At 37.8% G+C, this 25,726-nt stretch overlaps 1 protein-coding gene across 6 annotated transcripts in view; it reads left to right on the top strand.

Annotated features, from left to right (window-relative positions):
* The window catches only part of Sorcs1 (sortilin related VPS10 domain containing receptor 1), a 477,793-nt gene that overhangs the window by 261,142 nt on the left and 190,925 nt on the right, over positions 1-25,726 (top strand). For all 6 annotated transcript variants that reach the window (XM_046450463.2, XM_046450461.2, XM_046450466.2 and 3 more), the window contains exon 3: positions 6,252-6,351. In XM_046450463.2, the coding sequence (XP_046306419.1) occupies positions 6,252-6,351 (100 nt within the window). The remainder of the gene's footprint in view (positions 1-6,251; positions 6,352-25,726) is intronic.

Raw genomic sequence — 25,726 nt, 5'->3', positions numbered from 1 at the left:
TCATGCAAGCAAGAAGAGAATGGAGTGAAACATTTTAAATTGTTGAGAGAATGTCAAAAACTTAGATTTCTATACCCTGAAAAATTATCCTTTAAAACTAAAAGTTAAATAAGGACTTCATCAGCAAAAATTGAGGGATTTCTTGTCAGTAGATTTGCTTTGAAAGACATGCTAAAAGAAATTGTTCAGAGAAGAAAATGGTGTAGGTCAGAAACTCAGATCTACAAAAAGAAAGGAAGAGGATCAAAGAATAAATAAGTGAAAATAAAATAAAACTCTCATTTTTCTTATTCTTAATTGATCTAAATGGTACCAGTTATTCAAAATAATAATATTAATATATTTGATTGTAGATGTTCATAAGTGTGTGTGTGTGTGTGTGTGTGTGTACACACACACACACACATACACACACATTTATGGGTATCTGTTTTTATGAAGTGAAATGAATCATGTTAATATAAGGGATGAGAGGGAGGAGTAGGAATATTTTTCTATCATATAATAATTGTACTGCTCATGAAGAAGTGCAGTGTTATGTTAAAATGGACTTAGATTAGTTGTAAATTTATAGTACAAATTAAAAATAAAGGAAAAGAAGAAATATAATTGATAGACCAATAAAGGAAGGAAATAAAATCATATAAAACACTCAAAGCCACTGAAGGTAGAAAACATGTTGAAAAGAATAGGAACAAAGAATAAGAACAAGGAATTGAAAATGGTAATAAACAATAGTGTTAATTAAACTGTATTAATAATCACTTTTTAAATGTCAACATTTTAAATGCACCAGTTAAAAAAGATTGTAACAATGGATCCAAAAAACAAGACCTAACTACATGCTGTATACAGGAAACTCTTTTCAAATATAAAGATATATACAGGTTTAAAGTAAACTTTCATTGCTCTCAGATCCTTATGAGAATTTCTGTTTATACTTCAAATTTTTTAAAAAAATGATTCTCCCTGGAAGACCCTCTGCCTGATCAGTGTGTATGAGAAAAACCCAGCCTTTGGTTTACACCATTTAGTGCTTCAGTTTCAGATCTTGTTCCTTTTACTAAGAAAGTCTAAACTAGATTATCTAAATACACCTGATTTTCCATCTACAAATCACTTCTTGTGGCTTTTGGAAAGAAGTAGGATGGAATTAAAGGTGTAACCTCTGTGGGTTTGGCCTTAAGTACATTGGTTTTCCTTTATTTTATTTTACTTTATTATTATTATTTTTTTGTACTGGGGATTAAACTCAGGGTGCTTAACCATTGAACCACCTCCCCAGCCCTTTTGTGTTTTATTTGGTACAGGGTCTCACTAAATTGCTTAGGGCCTCACTAACTTGCTGAAGCTGGCTTTGAACTTGTGATCTTCCTGTCTCAGCCTCCTGAGCCATTACAGTCATGTGCTATTGTGCCTGGCTGGTTTTACATTTTAAAAGGTCTTCCTTATTTATAATATGTGTTAATATTCATCTTATAAAATTCTGCATATGAGAGCTTGGATTCCATTATAAACACCCAATGAAGGATCCTTTTTATTATTTTATCTATTAGATTTTTCAAGCATAATACCTTATGCAGCAATGGAATTCTGATAAAATTATTATAAAAGCAAAGCATAAAATCTTCAACTCTCATATTCCAGTTCTTACCATTAAGTCTCTGAGCCAAGTCCTACATAAAACTACTAGCCCATTTCCTTCAAAATCTGATGGACTAAATTCAGCTGCATTTAAAGATGTTGTAAAAGCCCCCATAAATGTCTTCTCTGCTTAGCAAACTAAATCAAAATAAGATTCAATGATTGAGATTTTCCTTGTAGGCTCACATTATGGGTTTTAGTAAATGTTGGGCAAAAAAATTTAAAAAAACATACAAACAAGAAAAAAGATATAAAACAACAAAAACTATCATTAATAGGTTGCTTATTGTATGCTAGTCAAGGTGCTAAGTATTTTTATGGATTTATTGAATTTACAAAAGATGCTGTTGATTTAGTGTCTCATTTGATTGCATATAGACTATCAGAGACCCAATCATACATTTTATCTGCAACTTCTTGTGGAAACTAGGCATATCCTGTATTGATCCCTTTTTCAAGTGTAATGAGGAATTTTGTTGTCTCCTAGGGATCATAGGTTCTTGGAAGGCAGGTGGGATGCATCTGATGTGGTTTCTCCACCCTTCAGAGCAACTTATCTCAGTTCTGTGTATTTAGTAAATACTTAAAGACATGCTTTCAAATATTCTGAAAGTCACTATTTAAGAAGTTTATAAGAAGGGCAGAATAAAGATTAAAGATCAAAAGCAAAAGGAGGCAAGCTTTGATTTAATCACTAGCATATTTATTTTCCTGAAATGCTGCTGTTTTTTTTTTTTTATTTTTAAGCTTTCAACTTCTAGCATAGTCTAGGTGTTGACAGAAGTTTTGTTTTTAATCTATAGATAAGCCAACCTACAAACAAAGCCTGAAGATAAAAATGCTTGCTTTGGAATGTTTTTTAAAAATGATACAACTTGAGAATTCAAGACTTCATAATTGCATCTTGAATGTGTCTGTGCATGATGCATATTTTAAGAACACTTCCTTTTTTTCTTTTTTTGTTTCTGATTTTTTTCCTTTGCAAAAGTTGTCACTTTATGGTAAGCACAGGCTGGTATTTTCATTTGCAAATTTTATTTATTTTAAATATTTTTATTTTTCTCTTTTCCTCATGAAGCCAAGATTCATTTATTTCTTTTGCATTTTTGTTTTTGATATTTTTTCCCCAAATAGTGTTGCTCAGAACACTAATCTCATTTGATGTCACTCAATAATAGATCCTATAATCAGATATGTTTGGAAAATGTTACATGAATTATGTATGTAAGAGGCTTGGTGCATATTAGAATCATACAATTTGTGAAGTACAGGAACATTAAATTTTGCCTAATCAAACATTTCCAAATAATTTAATTCTGGAAAATATCCCTTCCCCTATGCCTAGGGTTGATATTTAAAGTGTTTAACAAACCAGTACATTGGATTACGGGTCAGCCTGCTCCTCAATCTGTCTTTCTCACCTGCTGGTTCAGAGCCTTTGTTCTTTGTAGACTATGGCTCCCACAGTTGACCACAGGATGATAACTGTGAACTAGGGATGCAGTTGGGCACTAATAATTTCTTTCCAGGATGCAGGACCACACCAAGATCACTGTCTCCCCTACTTGGACATAGGCTGATTGTCATGGACATTGACCAAACAGCACTGGTGCTGGTCTTGATGCTAGAGAAAGTTTCTTGAGACCTCTGCTGTGCCAATCCTCAATCTTTTGCTTGCTGGACTGTTAAGAGACCTAGAGGTTACTGATAGGCCATGGTGGTAAGGCTGCAGGAGTAGCTGCTCAGAAATCTTTGTACTATAACTATCTACCAGCTGGTTTGCAAGTATTTAATATTTTCACTCCTGTACCATCATATAAATCAGTATGTGCCAGCTTATTGTTAGTTCTACCCATAACACCGGCCAACACTCTCATTCTAGCTGTGAAACACCCTTGGACGACTGCCAATCTATACCATTTGGGTGTGTGAAAATGAATTATTTTTTCTCTGTCAATTGCTTATTACAAAAGCCATGATGGTTAGACCTCCAGGTCTGCTGAGATGGAGAATCAACAATTTTGGTTCCATCTTTGAGCTTCATAAAATCGAGATCCAAGAGATAGTACAAAAAATAGTGATGGATATCTAGGAGAAACTGGACTGGTGTACAGTGATATTATAATTACAATATGCAAAAACAGCATAAATTCTGAAAAAAGTCTAATGCAAATCTGAGCCACTTACTTCATTGTCATCTTGTGACATTTGGATTAGAGTTAAATACACACCTGTAAATGGGTGTGTACACATGTACACACACACACACACACATATATACACACATGGAAGATGATTTCCTACAGATTGCTTAAAAAGTAATCCTTATTTGCCTTTGTAGTGTATGGTATTATTAATGTAAATATATTCACTAGTAGAAATTAATAGAAATTCTAAGAAACTCACTCTCTGTAGACTATCCCTACTTCTCTAGCCTTCTTTCCTATTATTCCCCTAGAAAATGTGAATCATCCGCTCATATCCAATGAAGTTGTATTATTTCCATCTCACTAGGCAAAATGTATTAATGTAGAAATATGAACACAGTTCATCTGCCTCCCACCAACTCTCAAGTAGATATTGCATCTGCTTGTTTGTTCTTGAACTTGTAAATATTATTCAGATATTGAATAGGAAAAACTACACAATAAAAAAGCTAGAAAAAGCCAACAACATTTAGGATACAAGCAAATCTTAGTAGACAGAAAATGTTGGCCAGAAAGGTGAGCCTGAGAGTGGGGGGGGGGGGGGGGGAACAACACAAAGAGTGGACTGAGTGAGAAAAGAAATCTTAGATATTTTTTTAGAAATTTGCAGGAAATCTCCTCACATTTGCTGTGAATTTGAGAAGGGAAAGATGGGTGGGAGAAGAATTTTCAGAAATTTCCATGTGGTTCACAAATAAGATCTATGAAAGATCTCTGGGATGCCGTTCAAATGTTCTTGGCCATCAATCCGTGTTCATGTGACTGTCGTAATGTGGGGACTAGTCCTGAAGAAGCCAGTTATGTATCCTCCTTGTACCAGGTGACTTCTAGTTGAAGATGCTCACCCTACTTCCTGTTTTTAAACTCCTGTCCACTGTCAAGGTTCATAGTTCTTGGAAGAAGTTTTACATATCACTCCATTCCTCAATGATACGGAATTTTACCCAGATCCTTCAAAGTAGAGACTTTTTGGTATTTGCCATCTGGGTATAAATTTTAGGATGAAATGTCTTGAATTTCAAGGCAGAATTGATTCTTAATTCCAACAATACTTTCATCCAACTTTTTTGCTCCATTGTTTTCTTCTGAGTAGACTCTTTGTGGATGGAAGTGAGATTGTTTAAAAAAAAAAAAAAAAAAAGACTTTCTCTATTTATCATTATGGCCAGTAGGAATTTGTAGTTTTCATCAGGATCCAAAGCAAATTTATATTACCCCATTTTTGTTCTTTTTTGATTAAACCAACTTTGTCTTCTAATTATTATTAATATCTCTGTCATTGTGTCTAGCACATTATAACTATTTCTTTATACTTCGGACTGTTGAAATTACCTGTTAGGTACTTGAGGGGACTGATTTTTATATCCTGGCAGTTAGCACAGTCTTGGTATGTTTAAGGAGGTCCACAGATGTGAATGATCGAATAAATTTCATAGGAAATTGGCTTTGTGAAACAAAGAGATGAAGAGGAAATTTTATTACTTTTTTTTTAAAGAAAGAAAGAAAAAAATGCTGAGGTAAAATGAAAATAACCTAGGGCTTAGGGCCAGGATTCCTGGATTCAAATCCCAGATGTCCTGTTCCTCAACCTCAATTATTACTGTTAAATAGTCACCTACATTCTACAACTACTGTCTTCAAATAGAGATTACCATTCCCCACTGCACATGGTTTCAGGATGACCTACCAGAATTAAATTTTCAAAATACAACGTAGACTTTCATAAAGATAATGATTAAAACCCATGTATTTAATCTGAAGTCATAAGTTATTGACCAGTGGCTAAATAAAGATTAGAGAATCTACAAGAAAGATGGTTTCAGTGCCAAGAGGTAACATCCTGCTCACTCTGGGTTGCTTAACACTGGAAAAGGCCATCAGGAAGGTTGTGAAATTTCACTTATTATTAAGACATTTCCTTGCTCTTAAATAATAGAAAAAGACTGAATGACCTTTGAAGGGACTAACCCACCGTATATCCTATGACTCATGAAAGAAAACACAGTTTGTAGATAAATCAGGAGAACCTGCTTTTCCACTGTACCAAAGATAAAGCAAAAGTTTAGAAATGTCATAGCCTAGAAGCTGTTTATTTCTTTGGTCAATTTGAGGAACACCCTCATCTCTTAATCTTCTTAAATTAATCACATCCTTTATGCAAAGTGCGTACATTAAGGAGCAGTAGAGAGATGGAGTTTTAATTTTTACCAATTCAATTTAAATGCAAATGCTAACCACTCACATGATGCTACTGTGTACATAATTAAGCATCATTATATACTACATGAATCATTTAGAAACCTCGGGAGAGCCATTCTACTATGTAAAACATGCATTATACTGACAAGTAGCCGAATGACGTGTACTTCTGTCCTCATTAAAGCCTCCTTTGAATTACAGGTCAACTGATTATGGGACAACCTATGAGAAGCTGAATGATAAAGTGGGTTTGAAGACAATCTTGAGCTACCTTTATGTGTGTCCTACCAACAAGCGTAAGGTAAGAAATGTATATTTAGTATGCTACTGATTCATGGTGTGATTTCTATCTTGATTGGCTGACCTATCTAGCTACCTAAAAATCCTTTGCAGTTAAACTTCGATTAGAGATGTAAAGATGAGTTGATGGGTGGTAAGGTGTAGAAGTGCCTGACACATCGTAATTTTCTAATCAGCAACTGTGAATGAAGGAGGGTGAGGGGTAGGAGCATCATTTCCATTTTGGAAAGGCAGCTACATGGAGTAAGTCTTACTGAGTGTATGCTGCTGAGTGTCTTGTAGAAGCACTGACCAATCAGGCACAAGAATTAGAATAAGCTTAGACAGGACAGAGGAAAGATGGATTTTCATCTGATGTTCCAGGTTCCCTTGACATAGAGTAAATATATTAACTAGAATTTCAGTGAACGCATTATCCTACAGCAGACAGGGGTTCATTTCTAAAATTTGTCCAGGTTGCACAGAAACATTAGGAAGGGGGCCCTGCCTTTGGCAGAAGAACATAGCATGGAAAGAATGGTGAGATTAGTCCTTCCTGATCTGGATCTTAGCTGCAAGGAACCTTGGAGATCATAATATTCCATGCCCTTATTTTACAGATGAGAAAACTCAGGTTTAGAGAAAGAAAGTGGTTTGCACATATTTCAAAGCTGCATGCACAATCAGGACTAGAATTCAGATTTCTTCCTTGGGAATCATAATTTTTTCCACTTTATTATACCTTTCCTATTAACAGGGACCATCTATTCTTCAGAGTTTTTATTTTCCCAGAAAGAAAATGTCTAATTTTAAGTGAAAATGGCATTTATCTCGAAGGAAGAGTGACATCTTTATAAATTGGTGTCATCAAATTCTGAATATTAGGGGTGAGAGAGGTTGCTGTGTTGCTCGGGCTGGTCTTGAACCCATGGGCTCAAGTAGTCCCCTTGCTCCGCCTTCTAATTAGCTAGAACTATAGGCTTATGCCATCATGCCCAGCTCTCAAATTCTGAATTCTGACATTATGTCTAAGTATCCCATAGATTATATGAATTAATAGTATCCATCAGGAAATAGAATAGTATTCCTCATTAATATGTCCTAAACCATATTCTGTGATAATGATAGCTCTGATCTCTAGGGTTTCATTTCCAATTTGTCATTAGGTACTGATAATGACCTTAGGCAGTTTCTACCTTTTGTCATCTGGACTGTAGAAGGCAAATGATACTAGCTCTTAAGCAACATCCTCAACTCTGACTCCAGTAAGTGGTCCCAAATCTGCCAGCCCTGGTCCTATCCTGTTGCTCTGGATTGGGGCTCAGGTGACTGTATCACGTGTTTCTGGTGTACATCTAAACATTTCTAGTGCTTCAGTAAATGCAACATAACAGTTGAGCTTAGACTCTGAATTTAGATGGCTTGAGTAAAACCCCAGCTAAGCCAATTACTAAATGTATAGGTATGGTGATTTACTTAATCTCTCCAAGCACAGCGTCCTCAAATTTAAAATGGGGATAATTATAGTACCTACCCCACGAGGGAGGTTATAAGAATTATCTGAAATTAGACATTTCAAGTGTTTAGCACGGGACAGTAAAGGCTTAATCAGTGTTTTCTTTTCACTTTATTCTCCTTTCTTATCATCTTGTTCCTCCTGCTTCATATAATTATTGGAGGCAATAGTAGTGATTATCCCCTATAAATAGCAGTATCCAGTAGAACTTTCTGCAGTGATAGAAATGCTCCTCTAAACTGTCCAATACTCTTGACATTAGCAACTTGTGGCTGTTGAATATTCGAAATATGACTAGCATAAGGAAGTGAAAGGATTTTGAATTTCATTTAATTTTAATTAACTTAAATTTATATATTTAAGTTATGTGTATGGGTGATGACCACAGTACCAGACAACACAGCTCAATAATGTCAAGCTTAAAATTAGAGGTATATCATAAACACTCCTCTCTTGTCTTTACTGCCTCCTTATTGGCCCATCATCAATAATTAAACCTAATCATTTTTGATCTGCTGTATACAGATTCAAACTGAGGAACTAAAACTTTATCCTTTATTTCTTTAATGAGATTTAGTTGTTTGTTGGCTTTGAATTAATCCTCGTAATCTCTATTGATTTTTTCCTCTAGTTCACATTTTTAGTAGATTTAATTTAGCAATCAACAAACTGTATGCTACACAGTATGCTTTACACCACAGGATAAATAGAGAAACAAATCAACATCCCACCTCCCAAATCCTCTATCCTAGTTGTGAATACAGTGTGATGCTTTCTGATTTGAAAGGTCCCTGAACTAAGATTCAGAACTGGACCTCCCTGCCTTGAATCTGTTGCCAACCAGCAGGTGACTTTGGGTGAGTCATTTACACTTGCACAATGAGGATCCTGGGACTAAGGTTGTGTATGGGAGTTGGATTTGAAGAGTGACACTCTCAAGCTCAGATGTAGCTCCTGAGACTAGAAGGAACTCTTGAGAGGGAGTAGAGCAAAGAGCCCTGCCATAGAACCCACTCAGTTAGAAACACTGACACCAATGAGACTGCATACATGATGGGTAGCCATTTGGAGGACTTGGAAAAGGATATTTGGCCATGGGTATTTTAACTGCTTTGAATGAAGACTTGGCAGACCCTAGTTCCAGAGAGGGAGAAGTCACTGTCTATGACTATGAGAAAATAGCTGTGAGAGAATAGCTTTCTTTGGGCCTGTTGCTCTGCAGAAGCAGAGGTGGCCCCTGATGTTTAAATCACAGTGTTTATGAGGGAACCTAAACCAAGGGATCTTTTCCTCTACAGATAAACGAGGCCTTCAGGGTCACTTTCTGAGATGCTGATAGATTTAAGATATATTGGAGGACAATGAAGGTCTTTACAATGGTGCAAAAATCAATAAAGTTGACATAGCAGTATATTTGTGTACAGTTTTTCTACTTATGAGGTGAATTTATCACCAAGAAATATGTACCCCCATCCCTGCAAAGGGACATATTTGAACCAAAGGGATAGCACCTGCACAGCATTTTAAAGTATGAATATATTTGCTTCAATCAATATGAGTTTATGTTTAAAGAAAAGGAGGAGGAGGCAGAAGAAAGAATTATCAGGCTCTCTTTTAATTATAGAGGACAAAGGCATTGAAGTTCACTTCGATTCTCCTGGGACTCCTGCTATCCTCTGGTGAAAAGGGCAGGCTCCTTAAAGGGCTGCGTTAAGTCTTTCAAATCTCTAGGATGCTATGTAACAAGTTAACATCTTTTGTACCAGAGAGTTTCTTCTGTGTTTCACGTTGGTGGGAACAAATGGAATAAAACTGACAACATCCGTGTAATTGCCTGCATTCCCAGAAGCCTGTTTGTCTTCCCGTCCTTATTGCTATTTTTAGGTGTTTGTGAAGGCGAGAGCAGTTCTTTTTCAATCATCGTGTCTCAAACAGCAGGCATCGTGTCCTGGCTTTGCAGGCAGCTTGTTAAGGGCATTACTGGGATCAGAGTCCAGAATAAAACAAGCCCTAATTTACTGTTTAAATTGATGATCATCCATTGACCGCTTTTCTGCTGTAAATTATAGCAGGTTTCCCCGGATAGGTCTATTACATTAGAAACTATCATCTCATCCAGTGTCAATCTAGGAAATCTTGACTAGAAGACAGACAGCCTGCTCTTAGGTGTTATCCTGTCTTACTCATACTTTCTTGCAGAAAACACCCATTCCCTGGCCCCTGATATATGAGGTAGGCCCCAAAGAATAAGACCAAGTGGGTCCTAGTGCCAGAAGACAGGCAGGGTAACTATCTGTCACCAGGGCTTGGAAGGAGAATAATTCCTCCACCTCTACTTCATGATAAATTCCAAGGCTTGTTTGTGTCACCAGAGGTTTATTGGCTACATACATATAGTCTGCTAGGAGAAAAGATGATTTAACCTGTACCTGAGAAGAACAGCTGTGATGCAGAGGGAAATGGGAGAACTAACACAAGTGTAGCAAAGGAAAAAAAAAAAATCAATGTTGAAATCTCAGTCTCCCTCTTAAATTCTCTTCAAGTTTATTTGTATTCTGCCTAAAAAGAAAATTTCTTTCTTTCCACAACTGACCTTATCTTGCTGTTTCTTCACAAGGTGTTGTATAGCATCTTCAAGGATTAAAGAATACAAAACTCTACCTGGAATTCTTAGAGAGAAAAAACAAAACAAAACTGAGAACAGCCAATTCATTCAGTTGTCATATCCTCATGGTCTCTTCACACTATGTTACCTGCAAAGAAAAAACCTAGATAGTATTTGTTCTTTACATTTCCTGTGCCCCTTTTGCTTCCCTGTTCCTTCTCATTTCTGTGTTATCACCTCTTTTTTCTTTTTCTTCTGTTTTTTTAAGGGATTTATTTTTTAATTAGTTTTAATTAGTTATACAGGACAGTAGAATGCATTTATGCACTTTGATATATCATACATAGATGGCGTATAATTTCTCATTTTTCTGAGTGTACATGTTGCGGAATCATATTGGTCATGCAGTCACATATATACATACAGTAATAATGTCTGTTTCATTCTACTATCTTTCCTATTCTGTTATCACTTCTTAATTAATATCATTCCTGCTGAGAGTCTTCTAAGGCTTTCATCCTATAATTAGGACCCTCGCTCCACAGAACACATTGATCATTCTTGCAGGTCTCTTGGTACCTGCCGGCATTAAACACTGTTTGCATTTTCTCCAGATGTTTAGGTTTTAATTACCATACTGTATGCGACACTTTCTAAATAAGTGTTTGATTATTGACTCCCTGTCTCTTTTTACCCTGGGCACACTTAATTCCTCTTGTCATTTGTTTTCCTGGGACAGGAAAGAGTTGTGTGTGCTAGGGTCAGACAACTTTTCTCAGGAAGGATTGTGGGATCAGACCCTACAAAAGGTGGGGATTTTCAGATTCTACTCTTTCATTTAACAGAGATGGAAACTGAATCCCAGAGAGTTTCGTGACTTGCCAGTTACATGCAACTGGTAAAAGAAAAGCTAAGATTGTGAAATCTCAGAAGTAAATCTCAAATGCCACTACTTCTACCACATCATAATACGCTACGTTTATTTTTGATTATGTCTAACCTCTCCTTTAGAACATAAGATCCTACATGGAATTAGGTGCCTTGATCAATTTTGTAGTCTTTGTCATGCTGAACATAGGACCTTGGTAGATAGTGAGTGTTCAGCACATGGGGAGTATTTGAATTGAATATAGGGTGGGTTTTGGACACTTGGGATGGAACTTTGGGAGGACGAGTCCTGTAAAACCAGCTTTGACTCAGTAATTTCTCAGAGTCCAATAATTATAATTGTAAGTTAATTATTAATTATAAATAATTCTTTTGAGTAAACAAACAAGGACAGTAAAGAATCCCATAGGTTTTAGTCATTTCTAGGCCATAATGTGTAATTGTATCTTTCCTAAGAAGAGCATGATTGATATTTAAAATGCCAGGACTTTGCATAGCACTCACTCAACATTGTCTGGTGAGGCCAAGGGGAACTAGAGTATTGTATAATACATCAAAGGGGGCGATGACATTTCCCTTGGCGGGCACTTGACACTTGCTCATTCTCCCCTAGCTCTTTTATCTGTCCCTTTGTACACAAGATCATCCATTCGCCTCTAATCTTTTAAAGAGAATGTGTGTTTCATTCATAAAGAAGTGTCATGTGTGAACTCAGAGACGCAGTGGTGGTGGCATTTTCCAAACTTCAACAGACGTGCCCTTTTTTAGTGAATAAATGCTTACTACTCTCCACTTAGCCTGGGCAACCATAGCTAAAGGGAAAGATCAACTCGTTTGAATGTTTTTTGATGGGTATTTCTGAGTTTTATACTGTTAAGCTCCATTGAACGTTGTTCAGTTCTTTTCCTGAGCAGTATAAATAAAAAATCCAAAAAAAAAAAAAAAAAAGCATGCTGCATTTCTATTTTTTTTCCTCTGGGTGATTTTCTTTCCTCTGGGTGATTTTCTTACAGTTATTTCAGCCTCTATGTTTCAAATAAACTACAGAATAATAAGGACAGAGGACCCTCTGAAGCAAGAGTATAGCACCAGGAATAGCCCGCTTTGTTGCCAAAGTGGTCCTGGGGAACCTTGTGGAACTCCTGGGCTTGGCAAAACACAATGGAAATAAAACAAAAAGGCACTGATCTAGGACACTGTATTCCACACTCACCTCCAACAGCCAACTATCCCAAATTATTTTATATAAATCAAACACCTATAAAATTCATAAAGAAATGCTAATAAAACCATGGTCATATCAATTTTAGCACAACATGTTACATTACATAAAAAGCACTTCTTTCATTGGATATTAACTGTGTGACTCTAAAGCTTATGTTGTCAAATACTTTTTAAAAATATTAAAATGTTATCCAGTTTAGGCAATAACTTGTGGTCAGTACATGGCTTCTAAAAGCTTATTTTTTTCCCTCCATCTCTATTAATCCCTCAAATCACCTAATTTTCCTGAGTTCTCAGAATTGATAACATTAACTAGTATTTTATTGTTTTACATCATGCAACATTAAACAGTACTTAGTAATTTTTGGTGGAAGCACTTTCCTTGCCTCATCAACATAGCGCATGTTATCCCTCATGGATATTATGTCTATCACATGCAATCTAATATATTAAACATTAATAATAAATGAGTGATTTTAAAATCATAAGTTATAACTTCATGAGGATGGAGTTTACAGATTATTGAGGTTATAATACAGAATTTTTGTAGCCAAATTTATGTTTTAAAGAAAAAGATGCATGTAGCTAGCTAGGAAAATAGAAAGGTGATTGACAAGTCCACAGAGAAATCTTTACCAAGTTCGAGTAGTCTTTATTTAAAAAAAAAAAAAAATACAGCCTGTAATCCCAGTGGCTGGGAGGCTGAGGCAAGAGGATCGTGAGTTCAAAACAAGCTTCAGCAATGGTGTGGTACTAAGCAACTCAGTGAGACTCTGTCTCTAAATAAAATACAGAATTGGCCTGGGGATGTGGCTCACTGGTTGAGTGCCCCTGAGTTCAGTCCCCGGTACCAAAACACACATACACATATATACACACACAAAAAAAATCTGTTTTCTATTTACTCTAAACAAGTTAATTAAGATAGTGATTGCCTAAATTAGTCTGCAAATATTGTGAATATTGATGAAAGTTATGTATTTATTGTGTGGTTGACTGGTTCTCAAAAGGTGGGTAGCCCCTGTGGTCAAGTGATCAGAAATTCTCAAATATGAAGAGGATACTTCTCAGAAGCCAACCATTCTTCAGATATATGTAATAGACTAATGGCTTAACTTTTGAAAAGCAGACTTTTTTTATTTACTTGTCTGCTTACTTATGTGTTTATTTTTGCCTCATCAACTGTCCTTTCTAGAGCCCACGAACTCTCAAGTCTGGCTGGCTCAGTGTTAGATGCCCACCCTTTACCCTTTATGAAGCTCAAATGCATTATTTCAGGTTGGTTCGGAGTTACGCTCTGCTGTGGAAAATGGTCAGTGGTCTTTTCAACATTCTGGTCCCTTTGCTTGCAGCATACTCCCCGTGGTTTCGCACAAGTTTCCATCATCCAGTGTTTGACGTACTGTATCTAGAACATTTGTTTCTAGTGGATAGCCCATGCTGCTCTGGTGATGGATGGAGATGAATGCTGGCGGCTACAGGAAGTTTGCCATATTTACTAGGGTGAGATGTTTCACTACAATACATGAGATCTGCCCCAAGCTGCCTCTTGGTGCTGTCAGGAAAACAAAGTCACTGTGGATGAACCTCTAATAAAAACCACTTTTTCTTCCCTGGGGAAATTAAGAGAACATGACCAGCCTCAGGGCTGAAATCCTTTCCATTCAAACATCCCTTCTGTTGACCCTGCCTTTCCCTTAATAAATCTTCTTTTGAGGTTTCGTCCCTTTGTTCCTGTAGGACTTCACGTCCCTCATTTGCTGGGTCCCTAACCTCTAATATGCATCTCATTTCACAACCATTCAACTCAGTCACTTTAAATAAGTTTTACAGAACAAAAAACAGTCACTCACAGTAGTCTTGTGAGTTTAGACAGAGGTAGAGAGGCCCACTGTGTGGTATATTCACTACAAGGGTTGGGAGAGAGTTAGTTCTTTTTGGACTGCGTGGGGCTGTGTTTGGGGACCAGACTGCTAAGTGTTGCCATGATTGACAGCATCTGCCATCAGGAAATGAGCGTGCCTGGAGTAAGGAAAGACAATGTGGGCTAATCAAAAAAATAAAGAATAGGGGAAAGAGAACATCCTTCATGATAAGAGAAGAAGAGACATAGGAGGGAAGCCACAGATGTGAAGCCAAAGAGAGAAGATGGCAGAGATTACTGCAGAAGGTTTAAAATAACACAGTAGTGATGAGAGAAAGCTCATACAAAGCACACAAAAAGAAAGTGGGTAGAAGAAAATGAAATAATAAAATCATAAATATGTCTGGCAGTAGAAGTTTAAGAATCTCTTGAGATCTCTCAGAGAGAGGAGGGCTAATTTACCAGGAACTTATTAAGACTTTCAGAGAGCGTACAATTTACCTTTATCTCTCTGTTCTTCCTGAGTGGTTTCAAATGGGCAAAAGATGTTGATGGCTGTGGCCGAAATTCGTTTTGCCAGGAAGAAAAACACAATTATGACTGAAGTGTGGAGGCGTGGTAGGCGCAGATCTAGACACACCAGCTCCCCAGTCGCATATTCAAATACCATCACTGCTGCCTGCTTTTAATGAACAAGTGCCGTTTGCATGACACCTCTTAGATGTACAGCCACCCATGGGTGGAATGGCCTCTTAGCTTTGTGCACGCCTGTTTTCTGCACCTGTCTGGTATACCATCAAACACCTATTTCCTATCACTGTGGAGTCACCCTTTGTTATTTGAAGGGTGTCATTGTAAATTTTGCTCAGGGGAGACTTTTATTGTGGCATAATGAACCCTGCAGCCAGGGTGCCTGGCTCTAAATTCCAGCTAAGCCACATCCAAGTTGTGTGCCTGTAGACCAGTTTCTATTTGTTCCCTGGTTAGTTGTGAGACCATGATGTAATTCTTTCTCTCTAAAGTAAAATATAATGATGGTGTCAGCATCATAAGATAGCTATGAGAAGTAGAATCGAAACATGCAAAGAACGGTGCCTCCACATGGTAAACATTTAGGAAATGTTAGTGTCCTTATTATCATTATTGTCACTTTCAAATTATGTGGCCATGCCTTATGCTGTCATTGGTCAACTCAACCAAAAGTTATAAAATGCCTATTTGGTGCCAGATGTTTTTGTTTTTTTTTTTAAACAACTAGGAAGTAGAATAAAAATATTAGACATTGTTCTTGCTCTCAAGAACTATGAAGCCTGGTAGAGGAGATGAATGTATAAACAGTCAATTACAGTACAGAACTATGTATCATAATAGCTATGTACATAGAACTTTATCTTTGGGGACTCTAGGAAGCTTTCACAGAAAGGCAAATATTTGTCAAAGGAGAAGGGAAAAAAGGAGATGAAAACCATCTTTCTGTATATGTACTCTGAAGAACTATGTTCACAGAGCACAGTGCATAGCTTGGAGTGATTTGCAGTTACAGATTAATGTGTATCTTTTGACTCTTAAAACACATTATTTTCCATTACTATCTGATTATAATGACTACTTAGACTCCCAAATGTCTCCAAGACCCATTTGAATTATAATTCCAATGTAATATGAAATTTATTTTCAATTGTTTAAGTGTTCTTTCCCTGTCTCACGGATAAAATTACTAAATGGGCAGTGGTGACATTATTAATATTGAATTAATAGAACTAAAATGCACCTTATCATAGATGTGGCATAGTCAGCACTTATCTTCAATAATTGGTGAGTCATAATTATTGGAGAAATTTGGTGGTGTCATATTAGGGAGAAATCAATTGACATGTGTGTAATTGAATGCCTGACTCTAGCATGTTTCTTTGCAAGCATGATAGAAATGGATATAAATCTAAAAGATGCATGAACTTTGCACTATGGTATTTGCCATTCCATCGCAAGGATGCAATTAAATAACGTAGGGTGATGAATTGCATGATGCAGATGACTCTTAGAGACTTTTAAAGGCTCCAGGAATTTGGAGAGAATGGTATCTGGAATGGTCAGGAGAGAAACATGAAAAGGCTTTGGTTGACCAGTGAAGTAGACTGGTGTGACATGGGGTCATGGTATTCACAAGAGGAAAACGTAATTCAGTGGACCAAGGTGTATTAACTGCTAGGCAGTAGAGATACTCATATACATAACAAAGGGCCCTGTCAGCATACAGTTCACAGACTGAAGGATTATAGGCAGAAATGAGCAGGGGGTTTACCTTGACATAGAGACAATGCTTTACATTTTCTAAAATCTTAATAATGTGTACTACCTATTTATATATTGTGCATCTTGATCTTTTGCATCCCAAAGCTTATAAAACACTCCTCTGATAGATCATGTACCCTAGTTGTTTTTTTTCCTTGCAGTGCTGAGAGTTGAACCCAGAGCCTGTGCATGCACTCTACCACTGCTACAGCCCTAGTCCCTATCCTAATTATTAGTTTAGAAAATATAGTCCCTGCAAGTGTATGAAAGGCTGAGGAGGCCTCCGGCATCTGGATCCAGGTAGTAGGTAAACATTGGAGAAAGTGAGGAAAAGACAATGGAGGAGGCTGGGGATGTGGCTCAAGCGGTAGTGCGTTCGCCTGGCATGCATACGGCCCGGGTTCGATCCTCGGCACCACATACAAACAAGGATGTTATGTCCGCCAAAAACTGAAAAATAAATATCTCTCTCTCTCTCTCTCTCTTTTTTTTTTTTTTTTAAAAGACAATGGAGGGATTTATAGCACTAAGGGAAGCAGCCTAGCTTGTGTGTGGGGACTAGGAGGGTTGGCAGGTGTGACATATTTTGACTTGTCCTTGATCTTTTTCTCCACTATTTTCTAAAAAGAGTCCAGATTCTGTTGAAGGAGATAATAGCTGCAATTTCACAAATGCAGATGATTTCCCCACGAGCAAACCCAAATTTCACTGGGATGGATGTAGCTTTTCTTAGGAACCAAACCCCTCCATCTTGACTCAAATAATTATAGTGTTTTAATTGGAGAGACTCTCAAAGAAAATAGCCAAACTTGTGCTGGGGAAAGTGATGGAGGATCTTAGGAAGATATTTACCTGATATGGGAAGCTGTCTATTTTCTTTTGAATGTATGTCATGTGTTGTGTTTTTGTGTGTTCCCCTTATAGCTTAGTAGTGCATTATTTAACAGATTTCTGTATTTTTCTCCATTGCTTAATGCTGACTTTGTTCCTTGGGCCCTAAGCCTTTGTGCTTTCATTTGAAAGTACATTACTGACATTTACAAACTCCCACAGAGGACTCAGTCAATTATGACCATAGATGCCCATTGTTCCAAGAGAATTGACCTTTACCCCTAGGCACCAATTAAAATCTATTGCCTCTCACCCCTGCAGTGTTAGCTGTAATTCTGGCTCAGTGCCTAGTGTAACTGGTGGGACACATTCTTCTTAGTCGTCGTCTTATTTTCTTCTCCAAGGAGAAGAGAGTGACCTACAAATGAAAAAGTGTGCTTTTTTCTGGAAGAACAAGGGGCAGACCACCATAGTGAACAATGATTTTCAGTTAGATGACCTTTTGTGTCAACATAAATGAAGACCCTAAATAAATAAGATAATTAGGAAAAAATTGGGACATTGCCCGTAGGTTTATCCCAGATACACAAATATTATCACAATTCTCTAATTACTTATCACAATTCTCTAATTACTTTGTGAGGATGTGTTTCTAACTGCAGTGCCATTCTCCCCTAGGTTATAACTAGGCCTGATCTATGACAAGCTAACAATGACCAAAGTCCCAGAGTGTGGGGAGCCAGGCACAGAGTGCTCTACTTACCAAATTGTATGCACCACAGACACATACCAAAATGGTAGCCTTTTCGATACCTGTAAGTTTATGTAATCAAATTTGGTCTCATGGCATTTAGACCTTGAAATAGTTTATCTGAGATCACAAATGTTCATCATTTCTGACTAACTGGTAGTCTTGAAATATGCTAATTTAGGGACATAAGCAGGATACCATCCTCTGTGTAATCTTGAGCTTGATTTCCCCACCTTCTCTTCCTAGGGGTATGACGCTACTGACATTTTAGTGGGGTTTGAAGCCAAATTCTGTCAACCAAGTTATTTTGGTAGAAGCAGCCATAGGATAAACATAGCGCCCCAAGAACAAGTCTGACTACACTCAGATTGAGACAAGAAGTCCCGATTTGCTGAAAGTAAATGGAGCTTGAAATTTGCTTTTTCCCTGTTAGGTTAACAATTCCAGATCTAAGCAAGTTAAAGCTTGACAGTTCCTCTCCTTGTGGAAAGAGCCTCTTCCTCTACCTTCTCTCAGCACTCAAAGTGCTACATCCAAACTGAGAAGAGGAAGTAAATCTTTGATCTGCACAGGGAATGATTCCTACCTTTATATTATCCCCCTTCTTTACTATTTGAAATTTTATAGACTTCTGAAGATTATATTTGTATGAGGGCTTAAAATTTCCCAAGAGCCTCAACATTTCACTTTCTCTACCCCGCAGGCCTCAGTGGTAGGAGTATAACTATTTCATGTGAGTGGGAAGCTTGGCCCCCCTGGGGACCCAGCCAGGATTCCATTACCCAGTGGCCAATGGAAACTGGGGATGCGCCTATGATAAAGCCCAGAAGATTATCAAGCCCAGTCTATTCTGCTTCATTTATTACAAATACATAGTTTTGCCCATGGTTCATTATATTCCTCCCATACAAACCCAACTCAGGGGAATTACTGAGAATTCTGAAATGAATATGTGGGAGAGAGCTCTGTTAAAATTGAATGTTACCTATCTACAAATGCTTAGTTGGTTACTTTTCAGTTTTTCCTCCCTGTCTACTACTCTTCCTTCCTTCCTTCCTTCATGAGTCATTTATGTGAAAGAGGGAATAATAAGACCATCTTGTATATTTACAACATAGCAGGTTTTCAAAATGATATGCAAGAGTGCATAAGTATAATCATCTTATCCTTGCAAAAATTCTGTGGATAGAAGATATTATGTTCTTGCTGTTTTATCCCTAAATCCTAGTTGGTGATTGGTGTTCTTTAACTAGAACCTAAGTCTTTGCGTTTCTGTCTATCCTGGTTTACTTTTGTTCCAAATACGTCTCCAGTTCTCTTTTCAGGAAGGGTTACTTTTTGCTAGTGTTCTTTGAGGCTAAGTACTAGTACTGATCCCTGTATAGACCTTTAATCTATTTCATGTTTAAAATATGAATTATACAATCTCAGATAAAATGCAATGTACAGAGAAAATGTAAAGGCAGACCATATGTTGCATTTTAAGTCTGCTTATATAAAATTATTCAGTCTCCTGCTTATCACTTCATGATAACAGCCTTGACAGCTTTATGGGATCAGCCAGATGCTTTTAGAATCTGAAAAGGACTCCATATAGAAGATCCCAAGAAGCCTCATCTTAACCCCATGTCCCAGAATGGGTTCCCAGGAAAAATTCTAAAAATACTTGCTAATAAATGAATCGATCAATAAAAGCAAGTTTGTGAATACTTTTTCCTTGGCATCTCTGAGATTAAAATTGCCAGCAATAATAAGTAAAGATTTCCAATGGCAGGAAGAAGGACAAACGGACTCCCATAATTCTTTTTCATCTCTGACATGCTGTTAGTCTGACTGGACACTATTTCTTGTTTTAGCTTTGAGCTTTCCTGCTGACCTAGCAGCCTGCCTCTATTAACTCACAATACACAGTGTGTTTTTTGTGTGTTTTTTCCCACTAAGGAATGTGTATCAGAAATGAACCTGTCCTATAATCACACCTGTGTTCAGAGACATGGGAAGCAATACAGGTGGCCCAGAGGGCAAGGATCTGCTTAAAGATAGATTCCGTTGTCTTGAATGATGCTCCTTAGAGGAATCAAACTAAGAAGAGGCTCTTTCAACATTGTACATACATGTCTGCCAGAACTTTCTCTTTCCCTTATGTAACTTTGTTCCTGGTCTCTGATAGACCTTCAGCATCCACCATTGCTTTTGATCTGTGAGCTATATCATCATTAAATTTGTAGCCACCTACTTTTTTTTTTTTGTAGGTGTTCATGATTCCCTAGAAAAGAGATCTTCTAAGTAATTTTCTTGGAGAGAAAGCATATGAACACATGGGACCCTAGTGAAAAAAAAATCTACCTTTATTTTCTCTCCTTTTTTCTGTATAAAATGTATAAAGGAAATTATTAAAATTTGGGGAGGAAGAGATGTAAAAGATATTTTAGAAAAGAAGTTGTTAACAATTAGACCTCGAGCTGGGGATATAGCTCAGTTGGTAGAGTGCTTGCCTTGCATGCATAAGGCCCTGGGTTCAGTACCTACCACCAAAAAAATAAATAAATAAATAGAAAGATAGATAAATAAATAAAAAAAATAAAAAGTAAAAAAAAAAAAAAACCTTAATTGGAACTAGAAATATGTTTTTTTTTTAAATTAAGTGATATGTGAAGTAACCCCAACTCATACTTCTTTAAAGAGGGAATAAAATAGTGAGGGCTCCTGCTTCTCAAATCAGCAATTACAATAAACAACAAACTTGAAGACACACATGATATGTACTGAGAGCTTCCTAGGCATGGGGATAATTCATGCAGAAACAAAACACAACAGAATTCTGACACCTACCAGGTCAGTACTATAAACTCTGAAATCAGCAGGATAAGTACTATAAACTTCTCTTTAAAGTTGGGAAAAGCTAAAGTTTGGAGAGGGATTGTCCAGGTCATGTAACTGGTAACTGCACAAGGACTTGGAATGGTGAGATTTCCCTAAGCTTATTTGTCAACATTCATATTCCCCAGGCATTTGCTACAGGGTGCATTCTCCCTAAGGCCACCATTATTCCCCCGCAAGGATGTGTGGGAGATAACAGCATCAGTTCAGTGAAACAAGCAGTAATGACAGCTGGTTTTTTAGCCATATAGTTATAGCTGGAGTGTTTTGATATCTCTGGCTTTTCCCAATATACACGAAAATCCAATATACATGGATGTCCAGGTGCCTTTTAAGAATTAGGGAATGGAAAAGCCAACTTACTATTGAGGCTCTTAAACCTCAGCATACAGAAAAACAACCTAGGGAGCATGTTACCATGTGGGCTCTGAGGGCCTGTTTCTTATAATTGATGTAGAACCTGCATTTTATATTTTGCTGAGCATGGAAGTGTGCTTGCAGGGAGGGGTCATTTTTTTCAGTGAAACCCTTAGTTGCATTTTTTTAAAAATAAAAATTAAACAAATTGGTAAGGCTTTTTGCTTTGGTGATGCGAGTATAAAATATTGAAGTTCTGTGTTTGGAACCAACTGCCCTCTACTGGACAGTGCCAGATTTGATTTGAAATTAGAGCATTTCTCTCCATTCGTCCCGTTTACATAAAATTCAGGGTTCATTATTTATCTCCCAGAAACACAACTGCATTTTACATTTAACCTCTTGGGTGGGTGGGGTGGGGTCAGAGGGCATTTTGGAGGTGTTCATATTATCTTTGAGATTTAAGGAATTGCGAGGTTGAAGACTTCAGGAGTGGCTTAGGAAAACACACCTGTTTGATCTTCCCCCTAGGAATGAAGGAAGTTGGGGCTGAAATTAATAATTTTTAGTCACTGTATGGCACAGAATGCTTGATGGCAATTGAACTGCACAGAGCCTTAGGAGGCTACTATTAGAGTTGTTTTCAAAGACATTTGTTAAACTCAAGGACGAGGGCTTCTTGGAATTTTTGTTTTTTGAGAGTTCCACTCCATTATTCTAGGGTTCTAACTTCATTCCATTGCACAGCAAGTAGCTCTGTCTTGATATGAAACACAGGCATCCCACACAGGCCTATTAGATACAAACTGCTATTCAAAGAATCCTTGAGAGAGAAAAAGGAACAAAACAAAACTAAATTCAGGCATTTAAAAAAAGATTTGGGAAGGAGTTCTGACATGTGTCATTATCTGCAAGATGAGTAAAGGGGGGTTTTTACTGCTTTGAGTCGGAACCACTGAAAGAGTAGTTTTCTGGGTTTTTGTTTGTTTTTCTTACAGTGCTGGGGGATAGAACCCAGAACCTCATGCATGTGAGGCAAGTGCTCTACCACTGAGCTACATCCCTAGCCCCCAAAAGTGTCATTTTAAGGCAGCTTGGATGTGTGAGCTATTGCCTATCCTGACCTTGAACCCTCCCCACCACTCAATAAAAAGAGAAACATGGTATTAAACATAGACACTTTTTATTCCATAACCACAGTGTCTCCCCTCTACTGCACACAAACAGTGAAATAACAAAACACAAAGGAAGAAAAAGACTCCTTTTCAAGAAGAGATAGACACGAATGCCCAGAAGATGGTTCTCCACTTTTAAAAGGGAGCAAGGTGCATTTGCCAGCCTACCAGGTAGACTGCAAATGTTCTTAGTAGGGACTGTGAATCTGTAGAGCCAGTGGAAGAATGGACGATCCAGGTACCAGCTGATACCCCCTTTTGCAGCTTCTTCCACTGTACTGTGCAGCTCTGCCATCTCTGCCCCAACACTGCCAAAATGCACTGTCGCTCATCTCTATTTTGCAATTTGGCTGTCATGTCTTTCAAGTTCCTGCAGTGACAAGTGGAATTCAACAGGGCTAGCAGGGGGATCCTGGCACGATGAGAGAGCCTTCCTGGGAGACCAGTGAAGATCAGATCATGCTGTTTCCTCAAAAGGGCAGCCTGGCTGTAGCGCATCTCAGCCAAAAAGAAGAGTGAGTTCCTTCATCCCCAGCACCTTCTGGCCCTGTGCCAAGCCCAAGGTCAAACTTCACTTCCAGTGTTTAAGGATATGGAAGAGACTTTTAGTTGGGGATTATTTTTATTTTTGAATTATATCTCTCTCTAATTCCCACAAGCACCCCCCAATAGATCAGAGAAGGAGAAGATGCCTTGACTAGGACAGAAAAGATCATGCAAAGACTGAATCGAAGTCTGATGACTTGACTTGAATCCCACATCTTGTTTCTTTTACAACCAGCAGTAAAATGGACAACTGCTATAAGACACTCTCAGCTTTTCTCTGAACAAGTTCAATATCCTTTTTATTTCCTTTTCCTCTTCTGACTTAGCTTTAACATTTTGTGGGAAAACAAGAAGTATCACCTTGCTCATAGTTACGAGGCAAAGGGGAATGGATTGAATGAGCTGGGGGAGATGGAAGCTCCCTCCTATCTGTCCTGACTCAATGCTGAAGATTGGTTGAGTGTAGCCCTGGAGGCACCAGCCTCCACTCAAATCCTAGCCTCAGTGACACTGGTGCATGAGTAGTACTAGGATCTGTGTCGCTACGCAGTGGGAACCATAGCATGGGTGAGGGCTGTGGTCAGTGTTAAATGAAACAACACACCCAAAGTATGTGGCTAACATTCTTGAGAACTAACCTTGCAGCATTGGACTCTGGGATTTTTATTTAGTACAAGGATTTGCCTTTTCTAAACTTGGAATCCATAAGATATTTTATCCTGATATGTCTTTGGAAGAAAAACTCAAAATACAATTGGAAGCACAGAAAATATCTTTTCCAGTCTTTTTCCATGGAAGATAATGGACACTTGCTATTGTGACATCTTTTTCTGCATGGGGTAGGTGATCTCAAATTAGGGAAGTATGTATAGTCTAGTGGGTCTATACTACTGAGTCCAATTTTAGAGAAAATGAACTCCAAAGATATTTGAACCTTTGTGGGTTTTTTTTTCCAGTTTACTGGTTCATTTCAGAACCAGTAGTGAAATCTTGAATTTCTTATTCCATCTGGAAAATGAGAAAGTACAAATTCTGCCTCTTATGATGTTATTAAAAGAGTAAAATGCAATCATATATGAAAAGACATTATGCTATTTGTAAAATAAGGTTCATGTGCACAGGATCAATTTAATTATAGTTATTTCCAAGACAACTCTTTAGGAAAATGTTACCATGGGGAAGAAGGGTGGGTTTTGCATGGAAGAGACTTTACTTATATGACAAAGAAACAGAAAGATGGAGACAAAAAAAATGTAGGAATCAGATTCTTTGAGACTTACACCATGCAGTCACTGTTTTGACTTGTTTTCCCCAAATGTGTGCAAGGAAATTGCTATCTCTAGAGCAGAGGGAATTTAAAAGGAGAGCAAAGACCTCTCAGTGGGATAAAGGCAGCAAACTCCTGACTTTAATTACTACCCCAGCTAACAAAAGACATCTGATCGCTTTGTTTTGATGATATTCTTTTCTCACATACACTCAAAATCATGCAGCTTCGAGTGTCTTTCTTCCTTTAGCCATGAATTCAGATAATAACACATACCCTGTTAGCTCATTACATAGGAGCGAGGACCAAGAAGTCATGAACACAAATGAATGTGCACTTACTGAGTTGAATTTAATATTTAAGAATTACACTATGTTTAGAGGAAACATGGGGAGGATGTGATTGATTCCAACAGGTCAGGCTTTTGGAGAACTCTATGTAAGAGCAGAGGTTGGAGCCAGACCTTGGAAAATAAGAAGACTTAGAGAATGTTTTGACATTGCAAACCAAAGGGGCAGTTTGCAGATGACAAAGGAGCCTGTGGCGATTGTGACCTAGTGTATATATTCTCCAATTGACTTCACTGCAGAAACTCTCTTTTGACCCAAAAGTGTTGGACCTCGGCTGCCAGTGGATTACTGGCAGAGAAGCTGGAGAAGACTGAATGGGAAGAGGTTTTGTTGCAAACTGCCTGATAGAATGCAATTACTTGGGATGGAATCTGGCCAGGGCAATTGCTCTTAATATCACTATCCTTGCAGAAAGTTTCCAGGGAGTCTTAATGACTCTGAGTGGTCAGGACCTCAGTTTTATGTCTCAGTGAAAAGCCCACAAAACCCCAGCCAGAAATCATCAGCCAAGAGAAGCCACTTTTCTTGAATGTATCTGCAAACTCAACATCTGAGCTCAAAGGAAGGGCAAGCAAGAGGACCTTGGGGCTCTTGGGGGAGAGATGTAATCCAGAGTACCAATGCTTAGTCAATGAAACTGTTTATTGTATCTAAGTGCCATTTAAACAGAAGTTTACATGTTCAAAAGAGGCAGCCTGGAATAGAAGACTGCTATTTGGTATCTTTCCAGACACAAACATCAGGAGGAGAAAGTTCTGTATCTGCTGTCTCCACAATCCCCTAACTGATGGAATTCCTCTCCCTGCTTCTTTCCTGCCTGCCTCCTTTCTTCAAAGCAGACCCTTCTGTTA

The sequence above is a fragment of the Marmota monax genome, unplaced genomic scaffold (genome assembly GCF_021218885.2).
Source record: "Marmota monax isolate L192 unplaced genomic scaffold, Marmota_monax_Labrador192_F-V1.1 WCK01_AAM20220418_F8-fsc00004, whole genome shotgun sequence".
NCBI classification, from domain to species: Eukaryota; Metazoa; Chordata; class Mammalia; order Rodentia; family Sciuridae; genus Marmota; species Marmota monax.
This window is presented reverse-complemented; position numbering and strand designations above follow the sequence as displayed.